Here is a 24,635-nt window from a genome sequence, read left to right on the forward strand (position 1 = left end):
TAAATTCGAATTTCTATATTTAAATATATTAGATATATTTTTAGTTTTCTAATCATAAACTTTGTATTTAGCATTGCCACATCGAATCATAACGGACCACTACTACCACTGAAGTTATGAAGCTTTCAAATTTCTGTTCTAAATTTTACTTCGCTATTTCCCGACACTCGTTACTCGAGAAAGAATCTTATTTTTCTTGCAAAGTCTATGAAGCTTACTATGAATTTCATTTAATAGTGAGAAAATGGTGGTGAGAAAACATTAGATTAACAGCGAGTTAAAATTCATAGTTTTACGAAACGTTCTGAAAAAAAGTACATTTATTGTGAAGTTTCTTAACTGTTAAATGTTTATAAGGATCATTGCAATGATCTATTAAAATTTAAAACTAGAAAAAAGCACTGTTATATTGAATTTTTTAAAAGAATAATAAAAAAGCACTTGTATTAAAGTGACAGAAAACGTTTAAACACATACGGATAAAATTACACATATTGTTGAATATTTTTATTATATTAATTGTTGAGAGATTAATTGCAGTATTGTAACTGTAATTTACAGCGTGAAATTACAATGAAATAAATATAGGTTTTAAAAAGATTATTAATGCACTAATTGTCAACTTCATAAGACTTATTTGAAATTTTAACATTATTTCACCTATACTTGAATTTTTCTTTCACAACATTTTTATGAAGTTCGAAAGAAACTGAAATATCCGTTTATATTGTTTTTTAATCACTTTAATGCATTTTATGATTAATCACTAGTATGCCTAATTTGTTTTGCATTCAGAAAAATAAATAATGCATACTAAAAAAATTTAGAATATGTATTTATAAATAGTTCACTTATAATAATGTAAGGTGACAATGTAAAATATTCAACTCGATACTAAATAAAGGAAAACAGAGCTTACCTAAGTTCCACACACGAGTCTACAAATGAACTCACTCGCTAACAATCTTTACTTAGGTTCACTTAGCAAAATTGTATGCGCAGCATACCACGCTTGCGCACATTTGAATTTCAGTTTAGTTGCTTTTGGAATCTGTCTGCTCACATAATTTTTTCAAACAAAATATTAAACATTTAAAAAAAATGCTTTTAGATGCTTTTTTTAAGGTACATAATTATACCTGCTTCCTTTAAATTATGTCTTAATTGCTATAAGTCAATAATTCAAAATTTTGCAGAACATTGTTAAAGTAAAAAAGCCTTCACTTTGTAGAAATAGTTATTGAAAAATTGAAAAAAAAAATCAAACATTGGCATGGAAAATTTGTCGTTTTTCCGAAACATAAACAAGCTAAAATAAAAGACTTTGGATAAAAACTACCAAACCACGGAATTTCACACAGTTCCTCTTCTTTCAATCAATCAATCGAACGAGAGAGACATTGATGTTTTACGTAGATATTGTGATTGTTTTGCAGCGGCCTCAGTGGCCGAGCGGTCTGAATGACTGCTTGACATTGGCACACTTGAGGCCGTGGGTTTGACTCCCAACCTCGCTCCGGTTGTACCTTCCCTTCTTTGTGATGTAAGTTCTTTCATGTGTTGTTTATATGTGCAATAAAAAATGTATCATGCGTAAGGGAGGCAAGGCACTGAGATTGTAGTCCTCATCAAAATAAACCTGTGCAATTTAGCACCGAAAAGAAAGAAAAGATTGTTTTGTAATAATAGTTTACTAATATTATTCCATATGCAGTCCTCGACATAAATACAGTTGTAGTCAGTTGTGACTCTGAATAGGAATAGGAATATTATTCCCTTGCCCTGTATGTAATTTCTGCATTTTGCACGTTATTGATTAATAATGTGCTAAGTTGGGCGAGGACAAGCGGATCATGTTGAATCAAGCATTATAGTACGAAAATATATGCTGCAAATGAATTTAAAAAGAATAATACACCTGTTCCTTTTTGTTTATGTTCACGATGCATAATGTGATATACATCAGAACTTATACGTTTTCAGAGTGGAATAGTTTGATAGTTCTATGTATGAATGAACTTTGTATGCAGCGTTGAGACCTATGAATACATATCACCTTCAGCATCAAAGACTCATATGCGACTTTAATTGGACTCAAACTATGCTTAGAACTATTTATCTAAAAGTAGCAACAGAAGTAACCACTTTTCTTGTCAAGTTTTCTCAAGTAAGTGCAATGGTTTTCGTAATAATTATTAAGTCTTCATAGTATGATTTATCGTAAGTCAAAGGGCAATATATTTAATGATAATATCAACTATTTTCTTTGATTATATACAGTAAACTCCCAATTATCGGCAGATTGGATTATCCACGTGTCATTTTGCATTATTTTTAACAGTAATGACTTAAATCAACCGAGTTTTTCGAAAAAATTTAAGATACGTACGAATATTATAGTGATTAAATGTTTTTAAACTTGCGTATGATTGCGTTATTCCGTTATTGTTAATTTTTAGCTTTTACATATATTTTTTACATTCAATGTTATCGTTTTTAGTTATAATTTGAATGTATGTGTGATTGTTATTCATATTTTATAGCTATTATATGCACTAGTAGCGTTTCTTATCTATTATTCGGATTATCCGCGGTTTTCGCTTATCCGCGGCTATCGTGCCACTTTAGTCCGTGGATAATCGGGTAAAAATTAAATCGGGTTTTAAAACAAGGGCACTATCTCTGTTTAGGTCCTTAACATCTGTGTTGATAATATTTAATCATCACTAATGATCCATTAAATAAAATATAGCAGAATAGCGGAGGAAATAACATGCAAAGTATACTCGTAACTAAAAACCTTTTGATATCGGATGTACAACTACTCGTAATTATATATTTGTTTATTGGGGATATTTTGAGGAATCATTTAACATTTATGCATTTCAATATTTATATATTTGATCATTTATGTAAGCGAAATACTCTATAGATTTAAATATATTAGTTTAATTTAGGCTATTTAAGTAAACATCACTTTTTTTACCCAATGTATGTTTGTTGCAGTATTTACTCTTGTTGCAAGTCCCATTCACTTTCAAGAGGACTAAAAATGTTAGGAAATACCCGAGAATAACGCAATTTCTAATAGCATTATGTTGTTCTTATCTTAAAATTAGGATGCCTAAAACCTTTGCATACATTTTGTATTTTATGACAAAAGGTTTGAAAAAATATTTTCAACGCTTTACGTAAGAAATGTACAAAAATACGTAAATTCATAAAGCGTAGATTTTTTAACACTTTTTTTAAAATAAAGCTTAAGTTTACTTTGACTTAGGTGAAACTTCCATACATGTATGTATTATATATGTGTATTCTGCCTCACACATACTGCTTAAATTCTGTAAAGAAATTTTTATTGCAAAAATTTTGTACCCATTTTTTATATAAATTCTGCAAATTTCTTAGTAAATATGTTTACATAGAATAAGCATTATTCTGCAGCAAATGTCACATCAATGGCAGTTTTTTTTTTCCTTGAAAATATTTTACTATAAGAAAACAAAAGCGCTAGAATATAACATGTAATTTTTTTCCCTTTATTTTTGTTGAATTTAAGAAAATTCGTTAAATTTCGGAGAAAATATGTTTCCTTCAGTTCCGAGTTTGAATTTGCTGCTTCAAAATTCTTCCAAATCCATTATTAATTAGTTCTCAAAGGAAAAAATATGATTTTGTCGAAAAACATCTATGTCCTTCTTAATAAAAAACAAGGAAAAAATCTTTTACTCGTTATATATTGTCTCGTACACTTCATTACAAAAATTCATTTCAAAATAAATTTAAAACGTTCCCATCTATCTAGGTAGAAACATTTTATATCTAACCCTGTGTACCTATACATGTTTCTATAAAACTCTGGAAAAGTATTTTTGCATCAAGGGATTTAATATTATAAATTAACAGATAACAAAAAGGTTATTGGTTAGGCTACAGGAAACTGGAGCTAGTCAAGTGTTTTTTTTTCTCTTACTTACCAAACTAAGCAATGCATTTGTGGTTACAGTTTTTCTGTTTTGATTGTGTTCGTAACAGCTTTCAGAAATCAATATTAAAAAGAAACAAAATCAATGCCTCCAAGATCGCTGATATCACTATAATAATTGTCTCTTATATTAATTCATCTATAATCAGTGACGTAGTTAAGTACATGCAGTGTTATCGGTCTTTCTGGAAGACAGGCTTTTCGGGGCGACACCCGGACCCAATGAGCAAGAAGAACCCTTTTAAAAACACAATAAAAAGAAGCAATGATTAACAATAATGATGACCAACTAAAAACAGGTTTTTCAGAATTTTTTCTTTAAAAGATCTATTTCGAATGTTTGTAACAACCGAAATCATTGAGAATTCAGATCTAGAAAAGGACAATGAACTATAAAAATATCTCTGGGTTCTATGCTTGAGGCGTCTTATATGCGCAGTAACTGGATGGTCGGAACTGAGGATGATGAGTATGTTTAAATGCGACAAGAACGGAGGAGGACTTTTTGGAGTGTTCAAGAAAGCTGAACACTCCAAAAAAAAATTTGGAGTGTTCAGCTTTCATAAAATTTCGCGCTTTTTTCAGTAAATTTTAATTTAATGTAATATTTTAAAAGCGTTTTGAATGTTTGGTCGACACTAATGTAGTTTAATGAGGCATAATTCATACATTTTTGAAAATTTTATAGATATGTGTTGCATTAAAATCCATGTTTCACGCTTGTGTAATTTGTTTTATTTTAACAATTTTGTGTAGGGTAACACTATAAATTTCCACCCCGGGTGCCACCTATGGAAGCTATACAACTGCATACAATGCATAACTAAAGCGCTGGAAAATAGATAATTCGCTTACTCCTTTAACAACGTCATATCTCAAAAACGTGATTTTTCAGGAGAGCGGTTTTTAAGTTGAAAAGTAAGATATTATGTAGGAAAACTACTTTTCAAGCCGCCGATTGAACTTTTTCTTACGCATCTATCTTTTTTAAAACGCATCTGGTGTTTTTTCTGTTTCATGAAGAAGATGTATAAAAAGCGTAAGGTTTAAAAAGTTGCCTTTTTTTATGACGTTCAAGCACTAAATTTCAAAGATATTGTCGTGTACCACATTGGAATCCTTTCGTTTATTCAGTTTCGAATTCGCGCAAGCGTTTTGTTTTTCCCCATAAGAGCTGTTTCCTATCACCTGCTCTGTCTGTGGCGAAATACAAATGATGACGTCACCCGGTGCCAGAAAATTCAGAGATTGATCTCTGATGTTTTATTCGTCTCCGAATATGGTGCGACTTTGTCTAAGAGCTTTTATTTGTGCATTTCGGTTAACGGCTTTTTCTTTTTTCAAGAGTAATGGATTTGCGGTGAGCCACGTACTTTTCTGGACTTTTGAGCGGATTCGATGTAATTTCCCCATGCTGAAAAAATGTAAGCTGGGTGTGTTGAAATATCTAGCGGAGATTTTGTTCCTACAGCCGGCGAAACAATGTCTCTCCGGGCTTTCGAATTTGGCAGTGAACTTTGAACGCTGCTGATATTCCAGGGTAAAGAGAGAGTGCGTGATGGCTGTGTTCGATATTTGTGAGTTGATGACAATTTATAAGTTGGCTGTGTATAATTATACAGTTCGGGTTATGTTTCCCCACTGTGATTGCATGCTAGGTGACTCACGGCAATTGAGCCGAAATCGTAACTGTGTGAGTTCGAATAAACTTCATTATTTACTCTTCTGAAATCGTGTACAGAAACTTTTTGCTGTCTTGAGGATTTTCCTTGCTTGCGTGATTCGAAGTCGAGGATGGACGAAAGGTTTTGTTTCATGAAATGTATAACTTATTTTGTGCCAACTTATTTCAGTTATTTAAAAACTGCATAAGTTCGTAAAATGCGGTGGTTTAAGTCTGAATTTCCCAGATAAGCAATTTTTAAAATTTATAGGTTTTTTTTTTTTTTTTTTTTTGAATCATTAACTAAGAGATCTTGTGATTGTCGTGGTTACAAGACTTGGGTTTTCGCATATTATTGTATCTACTATACGTTACGGTTGCCAATTCACTAATTTGTTTCCCGCCTCGTAGGGAGCTACACGACAGATACTATTCATAAATTAATCGAAATATCTCAAAACATGTCAATATTGTTAAAAATTGTTTTATTTACAATACTGACATAAATGCAAATAGTGCGTTCTTGATTGAAAAATACTCTTTTTTTTTGTTTGTGTGTGTGAAATACTGTTTTCGGGATAAATGATACCATCATTCACTAAACCACACATATGTTTCATGCGTTGGGAATCGAGCGCAACCCAAGATGCGATCTTCTTGAAAAGAACATATTTGAAGATGCAAATACGACACTAATACTATCTAGCGGCGAAATGTTAAGTTATAGAAATGCAGGTCTTGCGAAGATATGCTACTAATTCTTGCCATTTCAAAAAAGGGCATAAATCAAATTCACTATTTTTTTTAAGCATGACGTTTTTGAAAGGTGTGAGTGAATTATCAACCAAATCATGCTATTTATTTCAGATCATATTCAGCGATAATGTTATAGAAATAGGTAGTAAACAGAGATTTTTTCTCTAATATGGAGAACAGCATTTAACATTCTTAAATATAAACCCAATTTCTGCATTAAGTTTATTACTATTTATAATCTTAGAGTAGCCTGAATGGTTCTTGAGTCGAGATATTATCATCAACTAAATCTTTTTAATGGGGAACTGTATATTTAATACTTAGTACGTCATTTTTCTTGAGGAAAATTATTTTTTCACCAAACCGAGCGTTATTTTCAATTGGACGGTAATTTACTAACTTGAACAAAAGCTTTAAAAGACTAAAGCAGGGTGTACCCTCATTACTTTGTTACGAAGCTATTCTTCAGTTTCTAACATTCTAGAAATAGCGAAAATTTATTAGTATATATCTTCAGACAAAAAATTGCCAATAAAGAGAAAAAAAATATTATATGGAGAACAGCTGTAATTCATTCTCAAATATAAGCCCGCTTTCTGTATTACGTTTATTATTCATAGTCATAAAATAGTATGAAAGATTCCCAAGTCCAGATATTATCAACTAACTCGTTTTTTTAGCGAAAAAATCTGCATTAACTAGTTACCTTATTATTTTGTGTGACTGAAGCTTAAAATATATATATATATATATATATATATATATATATATATATGACAAGAAATATATGAAATGACAAGAGCAGGCTTTGTCTTCATAACTACGTTACGGAGCTATTTTCTTACTTATAAAGCTTGGTCAAGTATTGTAGGAGTTATGTCGTGGTCAAAAAAAAAAAAACCTTTGAGAAAGAATATTATGTATGATAGTGACACGTGACAAGAGGAGAGATATAAGGTAAAGTGTGACACTTTTGAACAAAGGAGGAAGGGGTCAACTATGTTGGAAAAAAGTAAGATATTATTTATCGACATCCCCGAACAGAAATGGAGTCTAATTGGTACTGGACTAAAAGCAAACGATGAAAAAATTGTACTGAACTTAAATTTAATTCACGTGAACGCGTAAGGCATTTTCATTAATCATAAAGATGATTCTAGGCATTAAGAGTAACAAAAATTGCCTCAGACCAAGGACTATTGATGTTTTAAATGCGTTTTACAATTACTTTGGCGTTTCAGTCAGCTGGTTAGGTGACACCCGAAGCTATAACTCAACAAAATTCCTATGAACATGTCTCTTATTCTGTTTTCTCACAATAAACTATGCAACATAGGCTGCTTTGCATACTAGTGTGATCTTCAGAATTAATTACCACATTTCTTGTTGTTCCTGCTCCGCTATTCGAACTTTTTATTGACTGAGCGTGGTAATCTGTAATTAGCATGTTCACTTATTTCATCCACCTATTACAACCTTGATCATTTTGTAATTAATTCATGGCCACTCTACCACATAACAAATGCTTAAATTTAATTCATTTCCTTCAATTTTATAACAGTTTACGTTTTTATTTTCACAGAAAAAAAATATTATGCCAGTGTTAATTTTGTATAGCTTTGTTAGTGCGTGAAGTTAAGAATGGTTTCAAATGATTGTGCTTAAAACTTCAAAGAATTTAGTTTTTTTACCCTTAACTGGTGAGGTTATTTTTTGTAACTTGGGAGGTGAGGAGAGGTGCATGTAACCTGGACATTTCATTTCCTGTGTACTCCACAAAATTTAGAAATTTAACTGAAGAAGTTTTTGTAATTTGGGTGGTGAGGTGAGGTTTAGGTAATCCGAGCGTTATAATTAATGTGCGCTTCACAAAATTTAACAATTTAACTAGTGAAGATATATATATATATATATATATATATATATATATATATATATATATATATATATATATATATATAAATCGCGTGTCACGACGATGTTTGTTCGGGATAAACTACGGAATCGATTTTAACCAAATTTCATAACTAGCTGTAATTTGGTCCAACTTAAAAGATAGGATAGATTTTATAATTTTTTATTGCAAATAAAATGTTAATTATGCATTAATAGTGGGTATTGATTGTTTAGTTTCATGAATTCCTAATAGATGGCGTTGTAAGTTTATCGATACAACCCTAACATCGTTTGACGTTTAGGTTGCGCAGATACTATATATTGCGTTGTGTTCCGATTTCTAAATATTCTATTCCACGTCGTATTTGTTTAAACCGTTCTATTTGACTTAGTTATGCTGTGAACTGTGTTTTTTTTTCTGTGCAGTATCATTTGTTAACAGAAATATAATCAATGTACACAAAAACGAGTATTTTTTGCTTTCATTTTACTTATTTATTGATGTATTACTATGTGTACACATTTGTTATGTTTTCACTTTCTAGAGCATTCTATTCCACGTCATAGTTCTTTAAACTGTACTATTTTAATTTGTTATACTATGCATTGCGCTTTGATAATTTCCGTGGAACGTTTCAGGGTTTCACAGGTTTTCATTTGCTTCCAGGGAAAATAAAGTATGTTCGTCAAAAAGTTTACTGACGGTTCGTGCTAAAAAAAATTGCACGAATGGAGCAGACTGTCGGAAAGAATATTTTTAGCTGCCAGTTAAAAGATTAACTGAACGTATTTATTAAGTTTATCAGTTTCAGTTTGCTCATTGCCCGTCCAGATTGGCTAAGCTCCCAATGAGAGCGAAAACGTTTGTGTATCCGGTAGCTTTGTAGGAATTGCAAGCTACGCAATTGCCTCAGCTTTGACCGTGTTTGCAATATTGCTTTTGGAGCACTCTTGGTGAATCCAGAAGTCTCTGTATCCCAAAGTGTTGTAAGAATTGCAAGCAACAGTAAACTCCCAATTAATCCACGGAATTGGGTGGCGCAAGTGCCGCGGATAATATGAACCGCGGATAAATCACTAAAAGGCTGAAATAAGGGAAAAGAAGTTGAAATGGTCCTTCCTCAAAACTTTAGCTGTATTGATTCTTCAAGTAGTAAAAATACTTGCGTACTGTAAAAATGTTTTGTATTTTTGCACAACAGAACTGGACATCAATAAAGAACAAGTGTATGTACAAAAGTGAGCTACCGGCAGGCGATAAATTACAACTTTTGTGTTGGTGATTTTTAGGAACTTGGTGGTTTCAGTTCCAAAGGATAAAAAAAATCTCCCATAGGGGCATTTTTTGCGGGCTTTCGAATGGCACTAAAATCGAACTGATCGGGTATTTCCGGTAGAAAGTTCCGTTTAATGCAATTTTCAGGTCCTTAAAATTAAAATTCGAACAGTTCAGTCTTTTTTTTTTTTTTTTTTTGGCATTCGAACCAGCTCCTCCCCCCCTTAATGTTCCCTTTCGGGCAACCGTGTAATTCCTAGGCAAATTTAATGGAGATCCGATGTAAATTGTAGATTTGTATAGGGAACATACATATATACACACATACACATATTCTCTCTGTTTTATTTATTTTTTAAATTTCTTTTTTAAATCTAATAATTGTTATTAATCTAATTTATTCCCTTCAGTCTTAATTTTTATTTTACTTTTTTTCAATTTCAGTATAATGACGCGGAAAAAATCTAACCTTAATAATGCGTATAGCAGAGATGCACGCCGCATACGTACTCAGAGAGCTCAGGAGTCGGAAGAGCAAATTGCAGCAAGAAACGCAGTTCAACGATTCAGAACATCAGAAAATCGCACACAAGAATCCCAAGAACAGCGTGATGAACGTCTGCGACAAAATATTTCGCGAAGAAGAGCGGCGCGGGAACGGCATTTAGCCACATTCAGAGAATGCGACAGAGAGAGGCAGCAAACCAGTCGTAAATTAACGCGTGCATCATTCGTTCGCTTGCGTTTGAATACGCACCAGATGTTGATTACTCTTCTCATCCTAAAATTACTATTGGTGCGATGGACAAAATATGCCAATATTGTCGAGCATTAAAATTCTGCAATGAAACAAGCGGTATGTGTTCTGCATCAGGAAAAGTTGTACTGTTCCCACTTCCTACCCCACCGGAACCTTTAAAATCACTTCTTGCTGGTGAATCGGACTGTTCGAAACTATTTTTACGTAAGACACGTAAATTCAATTCGTGACGTCCTTTGGCGCAACTAAAATTTGCGAACTCGCATCTGATGGACGCAACTTTGAAACTACATTTAAAATTCAAGGCCAAGTGTATCACAAGATTGGGTCACTAATGCCGATGCCTGATGATGATCCAAAATTTCTCCAAATTTATTTTATGGGCAGTTGTGAGGAACGTGTGACAACTCGATGCCTGTATAATTTTATCGAACAAGCAGAAGAGAGAGCAATCGTGGAATCGTTGGAAATTTGTTTTGAAAATTGTAATCAACTGATTCAGTTGTTTAAAAGAGTGTCACCACAATTGAGAAGTGATAATTGTCAAATTGTCATCAAAGCCGACAAAGTACCAACTGGAGAACATGCTGGCAGGTTCAACGCGCCAACTGTAGATGAAGTTGCCATTATTATGGTTGGTGATCCAGCTAACAGCAGAGACTTAACTTGAAAATAACCCGTCGAGACAGAACTGTTAGTATAATTTCAGACCTACATCGTTCGTATGATGCACTACAATACCCTCTAATATTCTGGGAAGGGCAGGATGAATATCACATCAACATCAAACAGCGTAATCCAGCCACTGGTACGTGTTATAATCGTTTTTTTAATTCCTGTTTTTAGTAATTTTAATTCCTTGTTTTTAGTTTTTCTTTCCATTTAATTGCTTATATTTTTAGGTAATGAAATGAATAAAAAAGTATTATGTTCACAGATTGATGATTAGATTTAAACAAGATAATTATCTCCTCCGATATCGTCAGCTGTACCATCAATACGTTGTGGATATGTACGCTAAGATCGAAAGTGAACGTTTACGATTTATTAGATACAACCAGGCTAAATTACGATCGGAAGAATACATCCATTTACGAAATGCTATTATCGGAAACATTGAAGAAAACGTAAACAACAATGATATCGGTACTGTATTTATATTTTACCTTCGAGCTACATAGGCAGCTCACGGAATATGCAGGAATACATACAAGATGCGATGACTTACGTACGGCATTACGGTAGACCTGATTTGTTTGTTACATTTACATGTAATCCAAAGTGGGAAGAAATACAAATTTTGTTACTACCAGGTCAAGAATCAATACATCGCCATGATATCGTCGCACGTGTCTTCAAACAAAAACTAAAATCTTTGATTGATTTAATTGTAAAACATTCAGTTTTCGGTAACGTGTGCTGCTGGCTATATTCCATTGAATGGCAAAAGCGAGGTTTACCTCATGCTCACATTTTAGTTTGGCTTGAAGATAAAATCCGTCCAGAAGAAATTGATCAAATAATTTCCGCCGAAATTCCGAATCCATTAGCTGACCCAGAGTTGTTTGAGATTGTCACCAATCACATGATCCACGGACCTTGTGGTGCTTTTAACATGACATCACCATGCATGGAAGATGGAAAATGTAAGAAACGTTTCCCAAAACAATTTACAAATGATACTATAACGGATATTGATGGTTATCCATTGTACCGCCGTAGAAACGCTGAGAATGGTGGCAACACATATTCAATGCGGATGTCAATTTTTGCAAATTACGTTGAACTTGATAACCGGTGGGTAGTTCCATACTCACCACTACTTTCAAAAACGTATAAGGCTCATATTAATGTTGAATATTGCAGTTCCGTTCGTTCAATTAAGTACATTTGCAAATACGTTAATAAAAGTAGTGATTTGGCCGTATTTGAAGTACGAAATATAAACAAGAATGATAAACTAACACGTTACCAAATGGGTAGATATATCAGTAGCAACGAAGCTATCTGGCATATATTTAGTTTTCCAATTCACGAAAGAGACCCTTCTGTCCAGCATCTTGCAGTACATCTCGAAAACGGTCAGCGAGTATATTTTACTGAGGAAAATATTCTCCAAAGAGCACTTGAGCCACCAAAAACAACACTAACTGAATTTTTTACATTGTGTCAAAAATCTGACAATTCGCAAAAACAATATTATATACCGATATTCCACGCTATTTTACATGGAATAAAATCGGGAAAAAATGGGAACCACGTAAACAAGGAACACAACATTCATCAATCCCTGGCATATTCAAAGCCAAGACATTGGGGCGACTTTACACTGTGCATCCAAAACAACGCGAATGCTTTATTTTTGTGTTTGTTGTTTGTGAATATTCCCGGACCAACATCTTTCGAATTTTTGCGCACAGTTAATGGTCAAGTGTTCAATACATATCAAGATGCATGTCGCGAGTTGCAATTACTGGATGCACACAATCATTGGGATTTGACCCTTGCTGACGCGGCGTTGACATCAACGCCAAATAATATTCGTCAACTGTTTGCAATAATTTTGACGACATGTTATCCAACACAATCATTGGCTCTGCGGGAAAAATATAAAAATTATATGACTGATAACATACTGCATCGAGTTAAACAAATAAAACAATGTCCAAATCTAGATTTTACACCATATATGCATAACGAAGCGTTAGTATTGATCGAAGATTTATGTATTTTAATTTCACATTTGCCACTTAGTCATTATGGTATGCCATCACCTGATCGCCTGGCTACCGACTTAGTTAATACTGATTTGCAACGAGAAAAGCAATACAATGCCGTTGACTTAGCTACAATTATTGCGAATAATGAACCATTACTGACAGTTGAACAAAAAAATATTTATAATCAGGTTATGCTGACCGTTGATACTGAACAAGGCGGATTTTTTTTTCTTAGACGCACCAGGTGGAACCGGCAAGACATTTTTGATATCATTAATCCTTGCAAAGATACGATCACAACAGAAAATCGCATTGGCAATTGCATCATCAGGCATTGCTGCCACTTTGTTAGATGGTGGGCGAACAGCACATTCTGCTTTGAAGTTGCCATTAGATATTCATAATAAACCGAACGCAATGTGTAACATTTAAAAAAAAACGCGGAATGGCTGCAGTGTTGCAGAATTGTGCAATTGTAATTTGGGATGAGTGCACTATGGCTCATAAACATTCACTCGAAGCATTTAATAGAAGCATGCAAGATTTGAAAGGCAACAATAAACTTTTCGGTGGTACTGTCTTGCTTCTGTCTGGGGACTTCCGGCAGACGTTACCAGTCATTCCTCACTCTACTTTTGCCGACGAAATCAATGCATGTTTAAAGCAATCGTTTTTCTGGCGAAATGTTAAAATACTGCACCATGAACATGCGAGTGCAAGTTCAAAACGATCCATCCGCACAAGTGTTTTCTAAACAACTGTTGGATATTGAAAACGGGGAAATTGAACTGTACCAAAATACACATTACATAAAACTGCCAGATGATTTCTGCACTGCCGTTGAAACGAAAAGTAAACTCATTGAGAGTGTCTTTCCGGACATATTAAATAATTATTTAAATCATAATTGGCTCTGCAATCGTGCTATTTTGGCTGCCAGAAATGTTGATGTAGACGAAATAAACTTTCAGATACAACAGTTGCTGCCGGGTAATCTGATGTCTTTCAACTCAATCGATACAGTTGTTGATGAAAACGAAGCAGTTAACTTTCCAACCGAATTTTTAAATTCTCTGGATATTCCAGGGATGCCACCGCACAATCTACGTTTGAAAATTGGTTCAGCAATTATACTTCTCCGAAATTTAAACCCTCCTAAATTATGCAACGGCACACGTTTAGTTATCAAAAGAATAACGGGAAATGTTCTTGAAGCTACAATTTTAACAGGAAAGTTTAAAGGTGAAACTGTTCTACTGCCACGCATTCCATTAATAGCTACAGAATCTCCAATACCATTTCGAAGGCTTCAGTTTCCAATTCGTTTAGCTTTCGCTATAACCATAAATAAATCACAAGGCCAAACAATGTCAGTTTGCGGACTGGACTTGGAAAACACATGTTTCTCTCATGGGCAACTATACGTCGCCTGCTCACGCGTGGGAATACCATCGAATTTATTCGTTTTTGCAAAAAACAGATTAACGAAAAATATTGTGCACAAATTAGTTCTTATGTAACTTTTAATTTTAATAATGTAGAAAACAATAGTTCGGAATCAATTGCATCTTTCTCATTTCTTAAACACTAATTTTTATATGCTATCAGTTTATTTTGTATATTTTTAAAATAAGCTATTGAAAGTTATTGATTACAAACTATAGTTAAGCTGATATGAATAAAATATGCATTCAAAAAGTGTATACTGGTTAGTGCTTAAATTCAACATTTCGATACTTTACTTATCACTTTCAAGTTATTGTTCACGTTTGACTGAAATAAGTACTTGCTAAATTTACAAAGCAAAAGGAGTAAGTACGGCTTTTTTTTTAATATAAAATTCAGAAAAGTACTGAATAAATTTAAAAGGTACCTACTTCGTTCAAACACGCCCAGTATCAATCTCATATATTTTAGAATCGGGTAAACTATTCTAAGCTTTTTACCAAAAATATTAATTTGATTGTGTTAAAATAAGGAGTAAAAGATTATTTTAATCCAACTACTGCGCCACAGCAACGCGTGGCTGGGGCAGCTAGTGTGTATATATATATATCCCAACGTTAGTAACCCCAGCGTTATAATTCTTGGATACTCCACAAAATTTAGCAATTTAACTAGTGAGATTATTTTTTGTAACTTAGGTGGTGAGGTGCATGTAACCTCAGCGTTATATTTCGTGTGTACTCCACAAAATTTAGCAATTTAAAGTAGGAGAACTTCCCAAAGGTATTTGTGTTATTTATTTATATGAACAAAATTGGAACAGTATAGCTATGGCAGCAAGAGATACTGGGTCAATTGGAATCGGAAACTGAAAACTTCAGTTTTCTGCAGGAATGAACAAACCAAAGAATGGTCAGAGTGATCAGAAATGAGTAAAACTATAATTCAATCACATCATTCCTTTCCAAAACGTCACATACGCCGACTCATCGTCATCAAACCTTAATGTAAATTACATGCATATTCATATAAAGCTATATAAAACGTGTCCCCATATAACCTGCAACATCTCTCTTTTCGCAACCGTTAGTTCTAGATGTATGTTTCTAATGGCATAAAGGGTCACAATTTGTGAAGAACTAAGATATTAAAAGTTTGAAGTGAAAAAGAAAATAAGTGAAAAATAAATCTAACTTTTTATGCGAACCCCAGGTCTCTTAACTGATGTTTGGGGTGTAAAATCTGAATTTAAAAATAATTTCAGCACAAAACATTTGAAGCATTTGCGTCCAAAACTCTCGAAGATAATGGAGTTCAAGATTTTAAGAGACCATGCAAAAGATGAGACCGCCCTTTAAGAACAATGACAAGTTATCGAAGTCAAGAAACAAAGTGTACTTTTCTTTACTGTTGAAAATAAATGCAAATGGAATATGATGCGTGAAAATACCCTGCAAAAGGCCGTACAGTTTGATAAAACACTCTATACACACAGATAATATTTAAACCCCTGTTAGTCTCTAATATTTCTACCCAATTGATTGCCAGTGTAAAGTGGTGTAAGTTACAAAACGCTGCGTTTCATATTTTGGTGAATATTGGTCGAGCTAATGCCAAACTTTGTGTACAAAATGTTTTTTCATGCTTTTCATTTTCCTGAATCAAACGTAGGTAATTTAAAGACCATATAAAACGTTAGATTCCGTATTTTTGACTATTTTTTCCCTTTTCAAACTTTTCATATCTTAATTCTGTATCTAGTTTTGACCCTTTCGCAATTGGAAGTATGCATGTAGGACTAACAGCAGTGAAAACATAGGCCTCGCAGGTTAAACGGTTAAGGATTTTTTTTTTTTTTTTTTTTTTTCAATGCATTAATAATTCAAGAGTACAGGCATCCCTCGTATATCACGATACTTGTACAACACGGTTTCGATATTACACGGTACGAAACCTTTGTTTAATACTTCATGGTTTTAATATAACACGAAAGTTATGTTTGAAAAAGTCGAAATTTCATTTTTGTTTAATACATTCTGGTTATGTTTGATAATAACTCTAATAGGTTTTAACTTTGTTTTTATGAAACTTGGTTTTGATGTAGCACGGTAGGGTAGACCGGGGCACGTTTACGATATTTTTTTTCAATGAATTTTCTAAATTTTATGTTTTAACTCAGGAAATTTTAGACATTGCGGTTTTATGAAGCAGTTAATGGAGTCAAAATTGGTATACTCAGTCAATGTTCATTTTGTTTTTAACCGTTAAAAAAAAAATATTTTTGAGTCCAAGTCCGGGCGTAAACATACCCCGAACACGGGGCACGTTTACGCATATTTATTTTAACACCTAATGTGATTCTGTTTTCAACATAATGTCTTACCATTGTTAAAATAAAGCAAATTTATTACAGACTGAATAACCTATAAAGTAAAAGCTGAACGGGCACGAAGGTAGCACTACGTGATTGTAAGCTATAAGATGTGTAACACAATTAAAAATTAAATGGTTATTTTCAAAGCAAAATAGCCTGAAAATAATAAAGTTTTGAGACAGTTCGGAGCAAAAACAAAGCGTCAGGGCACGTTTAGAAGTAAGACACGCAAGAACGTGCGTAAAACGGCTCAGACATCAACGCGTAAACTTGCCCCGTCACCAAGTTTGGATTTATTTTTATTGTGCAAAAAAATTTAATAACACTTCAGTCCATACAAATGGGTAATTTTACAGAAAACGTAACTTTTGAACGCAAATATTTTTCAATTTTGAAACCTTTTGTTTTTTTTTTTCTTTTATTCTTACATGAAAGTGTTACCTACTAGAAGTAACCATAAACAATGGCCCAGCTAAGTTCCAATTATTTTACTCATAAATAAAAAAATATTGAATAATGTATTGTTCACAGAAATAAAAAAAAGAAGAAAAAATTTAATATTTAAAAATCGAGGTCAATTTAATATCAAAGTAATTTTGTTAATTTTGCAAACAATCGACTGTTTTAATGATGAGTGGGAATATAATATTAAGCTCTCTTAATTAAAGTACAGCTTAGTTAATAGTTTCAAATGTATGTTAAAAAATAGTATTTGGTAAAGTTGAGGATATACTGACAATTTATAATTTTGTCAGAATGATGATTGATGTATTGTGTGAATTATTGATGTATTTTTCCTCCATCATTTATTTTCACCTCAGAAATAATGACATTGATGAGGTCTGTCACAGGGGAGAGATTCACGGAGGTGAGGATCGTTTCATTAATATAGGCCTAGTAGATACATTTTTTCATGGACTTTTTTTGCATTGTTGCTACAATCTGCACATGTTAAGCATATGAAAACATGTTCACTTATTTTTTTTACATTAATTTACATCCCTGAAGTTCAAGTTCACGGAGGTGAGAAGTCAGAATAACCACACTAAGTTTTTAAAGCAAAATCCACATTCTTGTTTTTCGTCAAAAATCTCACAACTTCAACTATGGCTGAAAATAAACAAGGGTAACCCTTGTACCACAGAAAATAAAATTTGATGTCATTACTGACACGTGTTAATGAGGAATGGCATTTTGTGTTTAGGTAACGGAGGTGAGAATTTATTGTGTGACATGACTCCTTGTCCTTCTAAAACACAATATTAAAAAATTAAATGTACCTAAACAATTAGTATTTGAGACACTTGTGAAAGAAATAATAAATAAGTCAATACTTTGAATTAAACAAGTTATTACGCAACATAAACAGTGTGACATGCCACGGTGGTGAGAATTCACATGTTGTGAACAAAAATATACTAAAATAAAAATTAGTATTAAAACATTGTAGGCACCAGCAGACCGGCTGGTGGCGTGATGGTTAGGGGCTGGCTTTCTACAGGCCTGTGGACCCGGGTTCTGGCCTGCCTGAGGTGGCTAGTTGGTGGACTTTCGAGATGCAGAATCTCAAGCCAAATCATCAGCGCCAATGTCGTATCATTATGCGGCATGTAAAAGATCCCTAGGGTATTCGTTTGGCTTAGAATTCCTTAGCAAAAATAAAATTCCTAGTGCAATTTCGCATCAAATGAGAGCCCAGGTGCCTCCATCTGGTGGAAACCGGGCGTCAAAAAAAAAAACTATTGTGTCATGCACCAGCGCCTTAATGGTGACACACAAAAGACTGATGCATTGTAGGGGAGCGCACTAGGTCTGGTTATGGTCCAGACGCCTCTTGAGGTGGGTTTCTTATACAGCTCCATTGGAAACATAGAAAAGAAAAAAAAATTGAAGACAAGTTTAAATAGATATATTTTTGATGAAATTAAAAATCATTGTTAAATTAATTGCTCCTTAAAGTTTTTACTGTAAAAGTTGTGGGACAGAAAAGTTACTTTTTGAAGAATGACCCAAATACAATCCTCAAAAAAGGATAAAATTTTTATATATTTGTTTTTTCTTAACTAAGTATTATTAATTCATAATAAGCTGCATAACGTTCAACTCAAAATTTACTCGGTAGAAAACAGATTTTTCTTTCTGCGTAATAGGCCGAAGCTCGACTTATGCTCTAAAACTTGTGAGGATATTTGCTAGGGAGCAGCATCAATCTGTTATAACTGTTGGTTCTTCAGATATAATTCGGTTTAAAAAAAGAGCACTGCGTAAACGTGCCCCATGCGTAAACGTGCCGTGCCCCGGTCTACCCTACACATCCCTTGATTCATATTATTTCAAAGTCTCGTATAACATAATTTCAATACAACACGATAAATATTGACATAATTTTTACTATTCATATGATTAATTAGCGTAAAAAAAGTTAAAAGGATATTTTTAAAAAAGTTTCGTATGACACGGTTTCGATACTACATGGAACGAATTACCGTGTCATACGAGGGAAGCCTGTAATAAATGGCTAAATCACACAAGAAAGGTATATTTTTATCAACGGGCTGCGAAGAACCTGTTAAATAGCATGAAACTGTTTGAGTATTAAAGAAACATGTTTTGAGGAACTTCGACCGTATATTATGATTATTTCATTTTAAAAATTTAAAAAAAAGGACCAACATGTGCACTATCGACAAAACTTTGTTAACAGAAAGTAATGAAAAAAATAACTTACTTCTTAACATCTAAAGTGAACTTCTTTAGAAAACTTAAAAAGTTTTATCTTTTTATTTTCACCGCTGTAAGCTTGGCCATCAAAGAATTCAGTGCGCTGGGTTTTAATCTTCTAATCCTTTTAATTAGGGCCTTTTTTTGTGAAAGGGCGAATAATAACTAAAAACGATTGAAAAAATGAAAATCTTTGAAGTTGGGTATCAATATCCTTCAGAAGTTATTTAAGTTTTACCTTAAACAAAATTAGGGATTAGTTTATTGTTGAATACTGTGCATTAAAGAAGAAATATTACAACTGAACGGAACAAAAGAATTAGTGTTCTTACGGTTTTTGAAAGATAATGCTTTATTTCTGCATTTTATCCTTTTAACATTTTAAAAATGATGTAATTAGAAGAATTATTTGCCTAAAGTTACTTGCAGTTGTTTTAAACACTGAATTACAAATTGCATATGAAACCTTTTTTTCTTTTATGTTCATCCATCTTGATTTTATTTCGCATGTGTAGTTTTACATAAACTTGCGTTTACTTTTTTTAAATGGTGAAGTATTGCGCTTCTCTTCTGCTCCCTTTTATGTAAGTATACTCTATGCTTCTCTTTGTAAATGTGCGTAAATATTCGTTTTCGTTCCATTAACTCATGAATATGGAATCGAGAGTCTGCAAGGTCGGTTGCGGTTATTTTGCTACCGCGCAGTTAGTTGAAGTTGCGTAGTAGAAAAAAAAATCCATTCTCTACGCACATTGAAACTGTTTAAATTTCTGATTTTGGTCCTTGATGAATACAAAAATAAAATTCCCAGATTGTGTACACGATTACAAAATACTCCCATACATCCTCGAGCTCAGTTCGCGTTCTCTGTCAGTTAGAACGCAAAAATTGCGCTCCTAGATAGTTTGGACGGTTCGAAAATACTTGCAGACTGCCCTAAGCTTTCCAAAAATCAACGAAAAACCAGACCATGCACTTTCAACAATCAATCAAAAAACCAATACTTTTGGGTAGGTGAATTAGAAATATTTTAATTACTTAGTTTACTTCTTACAGAATACAGAACTAGAACTCCTACGCTGTTTACACGGTCTTAAAGTACTGCCACTGCCCGGACATTTAAAAAAAAATCAATTAAAAATAAACTTGGGAATGTTTTTAGTGCCTTATTTTTGCTCTTACAGAATAAAGAGATATCATTCCGAGACTAGTTTAGGTACTTAAAAAAAAAATCATTAAAAACACCCATTCTTTAGGCTCCTTGCAATTATTTCAGAGTCTTATTTTAACTTTTACAGAACAAAGAAATAGCACTCCTTGATTGTTTGGATGATTACAAAACACCCGCATGCGGCCTTGAACTTCCGAAAAATACCAAAAACTCCAAAATTTGGGTAGCTTGTTATTATTTTAGTGCTTTATTTTACCTCTTACAGATTAAAGAAATATTCCTTTCACACTGACTGGACGATTATTAAACATCTGCATACGGCTTAGATCTTGCAAAAAAATAGCCCTTGCAAGTTTCTCAGTTGATCTCTAACAAAAGGCAGAAATTGCACTTCCAGACGGTTTGGACGGTTGTGAAACACTAGCAGACAGCCCGAATAATCGAAAAATAAACCAAAACCTTGGACAATTTTTAGTTTTTCAATTTAGCTTTTACAGAATACAGACAAAGGATTAGTTTTTTAAATAGTTTTCTGCAAGCTCGAGGATATCTGGGAGCATTTTACAATTATCCACGCAGTCTAGAAGTGCGATTTCTTCATTGTGTAAGAGCAAAATTGATAAAATAAAGTATTTCCAATTTACCTAAGGAATGGGTTTTTCGTTGTTTTTTGTGCAAATGCCTGAAGGATTTGTTTTTAAACCGTTCAAGGACGTTTAGGAGCATTTTATAATCGTCCATACAGTTTGGGAGTGGAATGTGTGGGAGCTGAACTGATAAAATAAAGTATTTCCAATTTGCCTAAAAGATCGGGTTTTTTTTTTTTTTTTTTGGAATCGTGTACAGTCTGGAAGTGTTATTGAGGTATTCATCAAGCACCAAAATCAGAAATTTAAATAGTTTGAATGCGCCTATAGGATGGATTTTATTTATTTATTTTTATTTATTTATTTATTTTTTGCTACTACGCAACTTTAAGTAGCCGCGCAGTAGCAAAATAACCGCAAACGGGCTGACTTTCGATTCCAGATTCCCTAACAATCAAATTGTTCAATTTTTCCAGTTTTAAAGCGCCTAAAACACTTTTCCAAAATATGTCACCAGCTCTAGGGCTATTAAGCATAGTTCCAGGGAGAGGCGGGAAATCAACAACAAGAATAAATTTTGCCAAATCATTGACAGTCTACCACACACGTTCATACATGTTTCAGATTTGAAGCTTTCATTCTGTTTTCACTATTGTTCATATAGCCGTAACGTCGCCAGCCATCATAAAGCTGACAGTTTTCCCTTCTACCCCTTGTTGCAACTCTTATGTATTACAGCCAGGCGCGGATCCATAAGTCGGGTCATGGGGGTCATGCCTCCCACAAAACGACTTAATATTAACTTGGAATTGCAATTTGGTGACCTACGTCTCAAAAACTTCGCTCCAGATCCTCTATTTGAGCACAAAACTGCATTTTGACGTACCCATTTTCGGTAATAACCACCACCAAAATCGGAAGCTGGGTCTACCCTTGATTACAGCAGAATGCTCGTCACAGAATCAATAGCAAAGGGTTTGAATCGTCAAGTAATGATTGGGAATAAGTGACCTGCTTAGAGCAGATAGCAGCAGTTTAGCTGAAATCTCAAAACAGCCTTTGAATAAACAGAGTCAGGGGTGCAGCGAAAGGAACATTATTAGTTGGAAACTCACCAGAACCTTTGTCTTTAACATATATTGCCAATCCTGATACAGTAGTTTATATGCACTTCAGGACTTTAATGACCTAAATATCCCTCCTACACAGTGCATTCTGGCTCCACTAGTGAGCTGAGTCATGTAACATTATGTTAAGAAGTACAGAGAGTGAAATTCCGTTGTTCCATTACAACGAAATATCTGTTCAAACGAAACGCGTTTTCAGTCTCAAATTTTTCATAACAGGATTTCACTGGTTACGAAATTATGCTTACCAGCATGAATACTTATGATTTTTTTTTTAAATAATTTCATTCAAAAGCGTGTAAACCCTTTGCATTAAGCAAATCCCATGTATTTAGAGTTTTTTTCAACATGGAAGATCAAAAACTACCTCATTTTACAAATATTTTTCGTTATTTAATAGAAAATTATTAATACATTTTATTTGAGAAATTCATTTCAACACTTTCTGGCTATATATATATATATATATATACATATATATATATATATATATATATATATATATATATATATATATATATATATATATAGACACTTACTAGATAGCTAACAGTTTTTATCCTTTTTATCTTTATATTTAAGTTTTTCCTTCATTAAAGCCAGGAAAGAAGCTGCAGTTCAAAATGGCTTACGTTCTTTATCTTTCAGGGCATTAATCAATAATGCCTTCTCGCGCTTGAATTGATTAATTGCTTTGAGCAGATAATTAAGGTTACAAAAATGTTGGAGTTTCAAGTAAATTGCGTTAAAAGTTGTGAAACACGCTGTAATAATTCTATTACGAAGAACTAAAGAGAGAGATAACGTCAATCAACTGGTTTTTAATCATTTTGTCCAAGAGTTCAATATATTCCAGTAAATGCAATAATTACTGCAATTTTATTAAAGGATTATTTTAGTTGAAATAGTCTTTCAATTGTAAAATAAATGCACGTGCTTGCGTTAAAAGCTGATTTTAAGATTGTACCTAATAAATAGAGTACAGTTGATCTCGCTTACAACAAGCGGAAAGGGACCCTGATATTTGCTCGTTATAACCTAGATCTTGTAAAAAGCGAGTTTGTGAATAAAATCATAAAAATTCATCATAGTTGTTGTTATTTTTTCTTCTTATTTTAAATCTCTGTACAGTAGGGTCTGGTGGGGGAAAGTGGTCAATGGGGTAAAGTGGTCATACTTCAAATAAATGGCTATAGCTTGGAAATAAATGTTCGAATGAATGTGAAAATTTTATTTTAGAGTCGGGCAGTTAGAAACTACATTTTGAATACAAAATTTTACAAATGGCAAAATTTAATTTGGTTAAAAAAAATTATTTTTTATGAATATGAAATTTTTAAAAATCAAAACACCTCTTTTAACTTATTTGGGAAATTTTGTTTCTTAAGATTATGAACAGATTGACTGCACAGGAAGCTTCCTACATGTCTCAAGAACTCTTACTCATTAGCAGTTAGCTGAATCTGTTTTAGATAATTTTTTAGAACAATTTAAGTAAGATGGGGTAAAGTGGTCATAGTATTAGGCTTAACGAATATTGTTCTTCTAATGTTACTTAATCTTTAAGTAGAAGGTATATTTTAATTAAATATTAATTTCACCTAATATGTATTGCTTTTACAGTAAATAGGGTTAAATATACGAGTATATGCGTATGCATACGCAATATACTTGCGAAGGCATGTATATAGACGTATTCACATAAATGCACCAATAAATATGTATATGGATATCTGCAAGTATTTTTTATCTATACAGATATACATTCGACTATGCACGTATATACTAGCTTATTACTTGTAAATATACGAACACGTATACACTCAGGTAGACACGTACATACGCGTACGTACTCGAGTAAACACTTGCATACAAGCATATGATATACAAGTATGTAGGGTGAGTCTAAACTCTTGGGTAACATAGTAATAGCTATTGTAGGGGAGGACAAAGAACCAAGAAACATAAGGAGCATATGGTCACAAACACAATGCTGACGCCCTACATGCATGCAAAGTTAGAAACTGATGGATGCAAAACAGGTTGCACATTTTTTACACAAAGACAATTTTACCCAACATTTTAGGTCTAAAAAAAAGTTTAAAAGCAATTGATGAAATTTGCGACCTGCAGCTGTAATACACTCTCTG

General features: G+C 33.2%; 2 protein-coding genes across 2 annotated transcripts; both read left to right on the forward strand.

Moving 5' to 3' along the window:
* Positions 1-11,558: 11,558 nt before the first annotated feature.
* LOC129220340 (uncharacterized) lies at positions 11,559-13,463 on the forward strand. The gene has a single exon (XM_054854779.1). The coding sequence runs from the start codon at positions 11,559-11,561 to the stop codon at positions 13,461-13,463; it is 1,905 nt and encodes a 634-aa protein (XP_054710754.1).
* Positions 13,464-13,760: 297 nt separating this feature from the next.
* On the forward strand, positions 13,761-14,579 carry LOC129220435 (ATP-dependent DNA helicase pif1-like). Its single transcript, XM_054854891.1, has one exon. It carries the CDS (start codon positions 13,761-13,763, stop codon positions 14,577-14,579), a length of 819 nt encoding a protein of 272 aa, XP_054710866.1.
* Positions 14,580-24,635: the final 10,056 nt, after the last annotated feature.

Source organism: Uloborus diversus, chromosome 1 (genome assembly GCF_026930045.1).
Source record: "Uloborus diversus isolate 005 chromosome 1, Udiv.v.3.1, whole genome shotgun sequence".
In the NCBI taxonomy this organism is placed as follows: Eukaryota; Metazoa; Arthropoda; class Arachnida; order Araneae; family Uloboridae; genus Uloborus; species Uloborus diversus.

Bases quoted from the DNA above. Each gene is read 5' to 3' on its own strand.
- LOC129220340 (XM_054854779.1), top strand. From the start codon at position 11,559: ATGACTTACGTACGGCATTACGGTAGACCTGATTTGTTTGTTACATTT.
- LOC129220435 (XM_054854891.1), top strand. From the start codon at position 13,761: ATGAACATGCGAGTGCAAGTTCAAAACGATCCATCCGCACAAGTGTTT.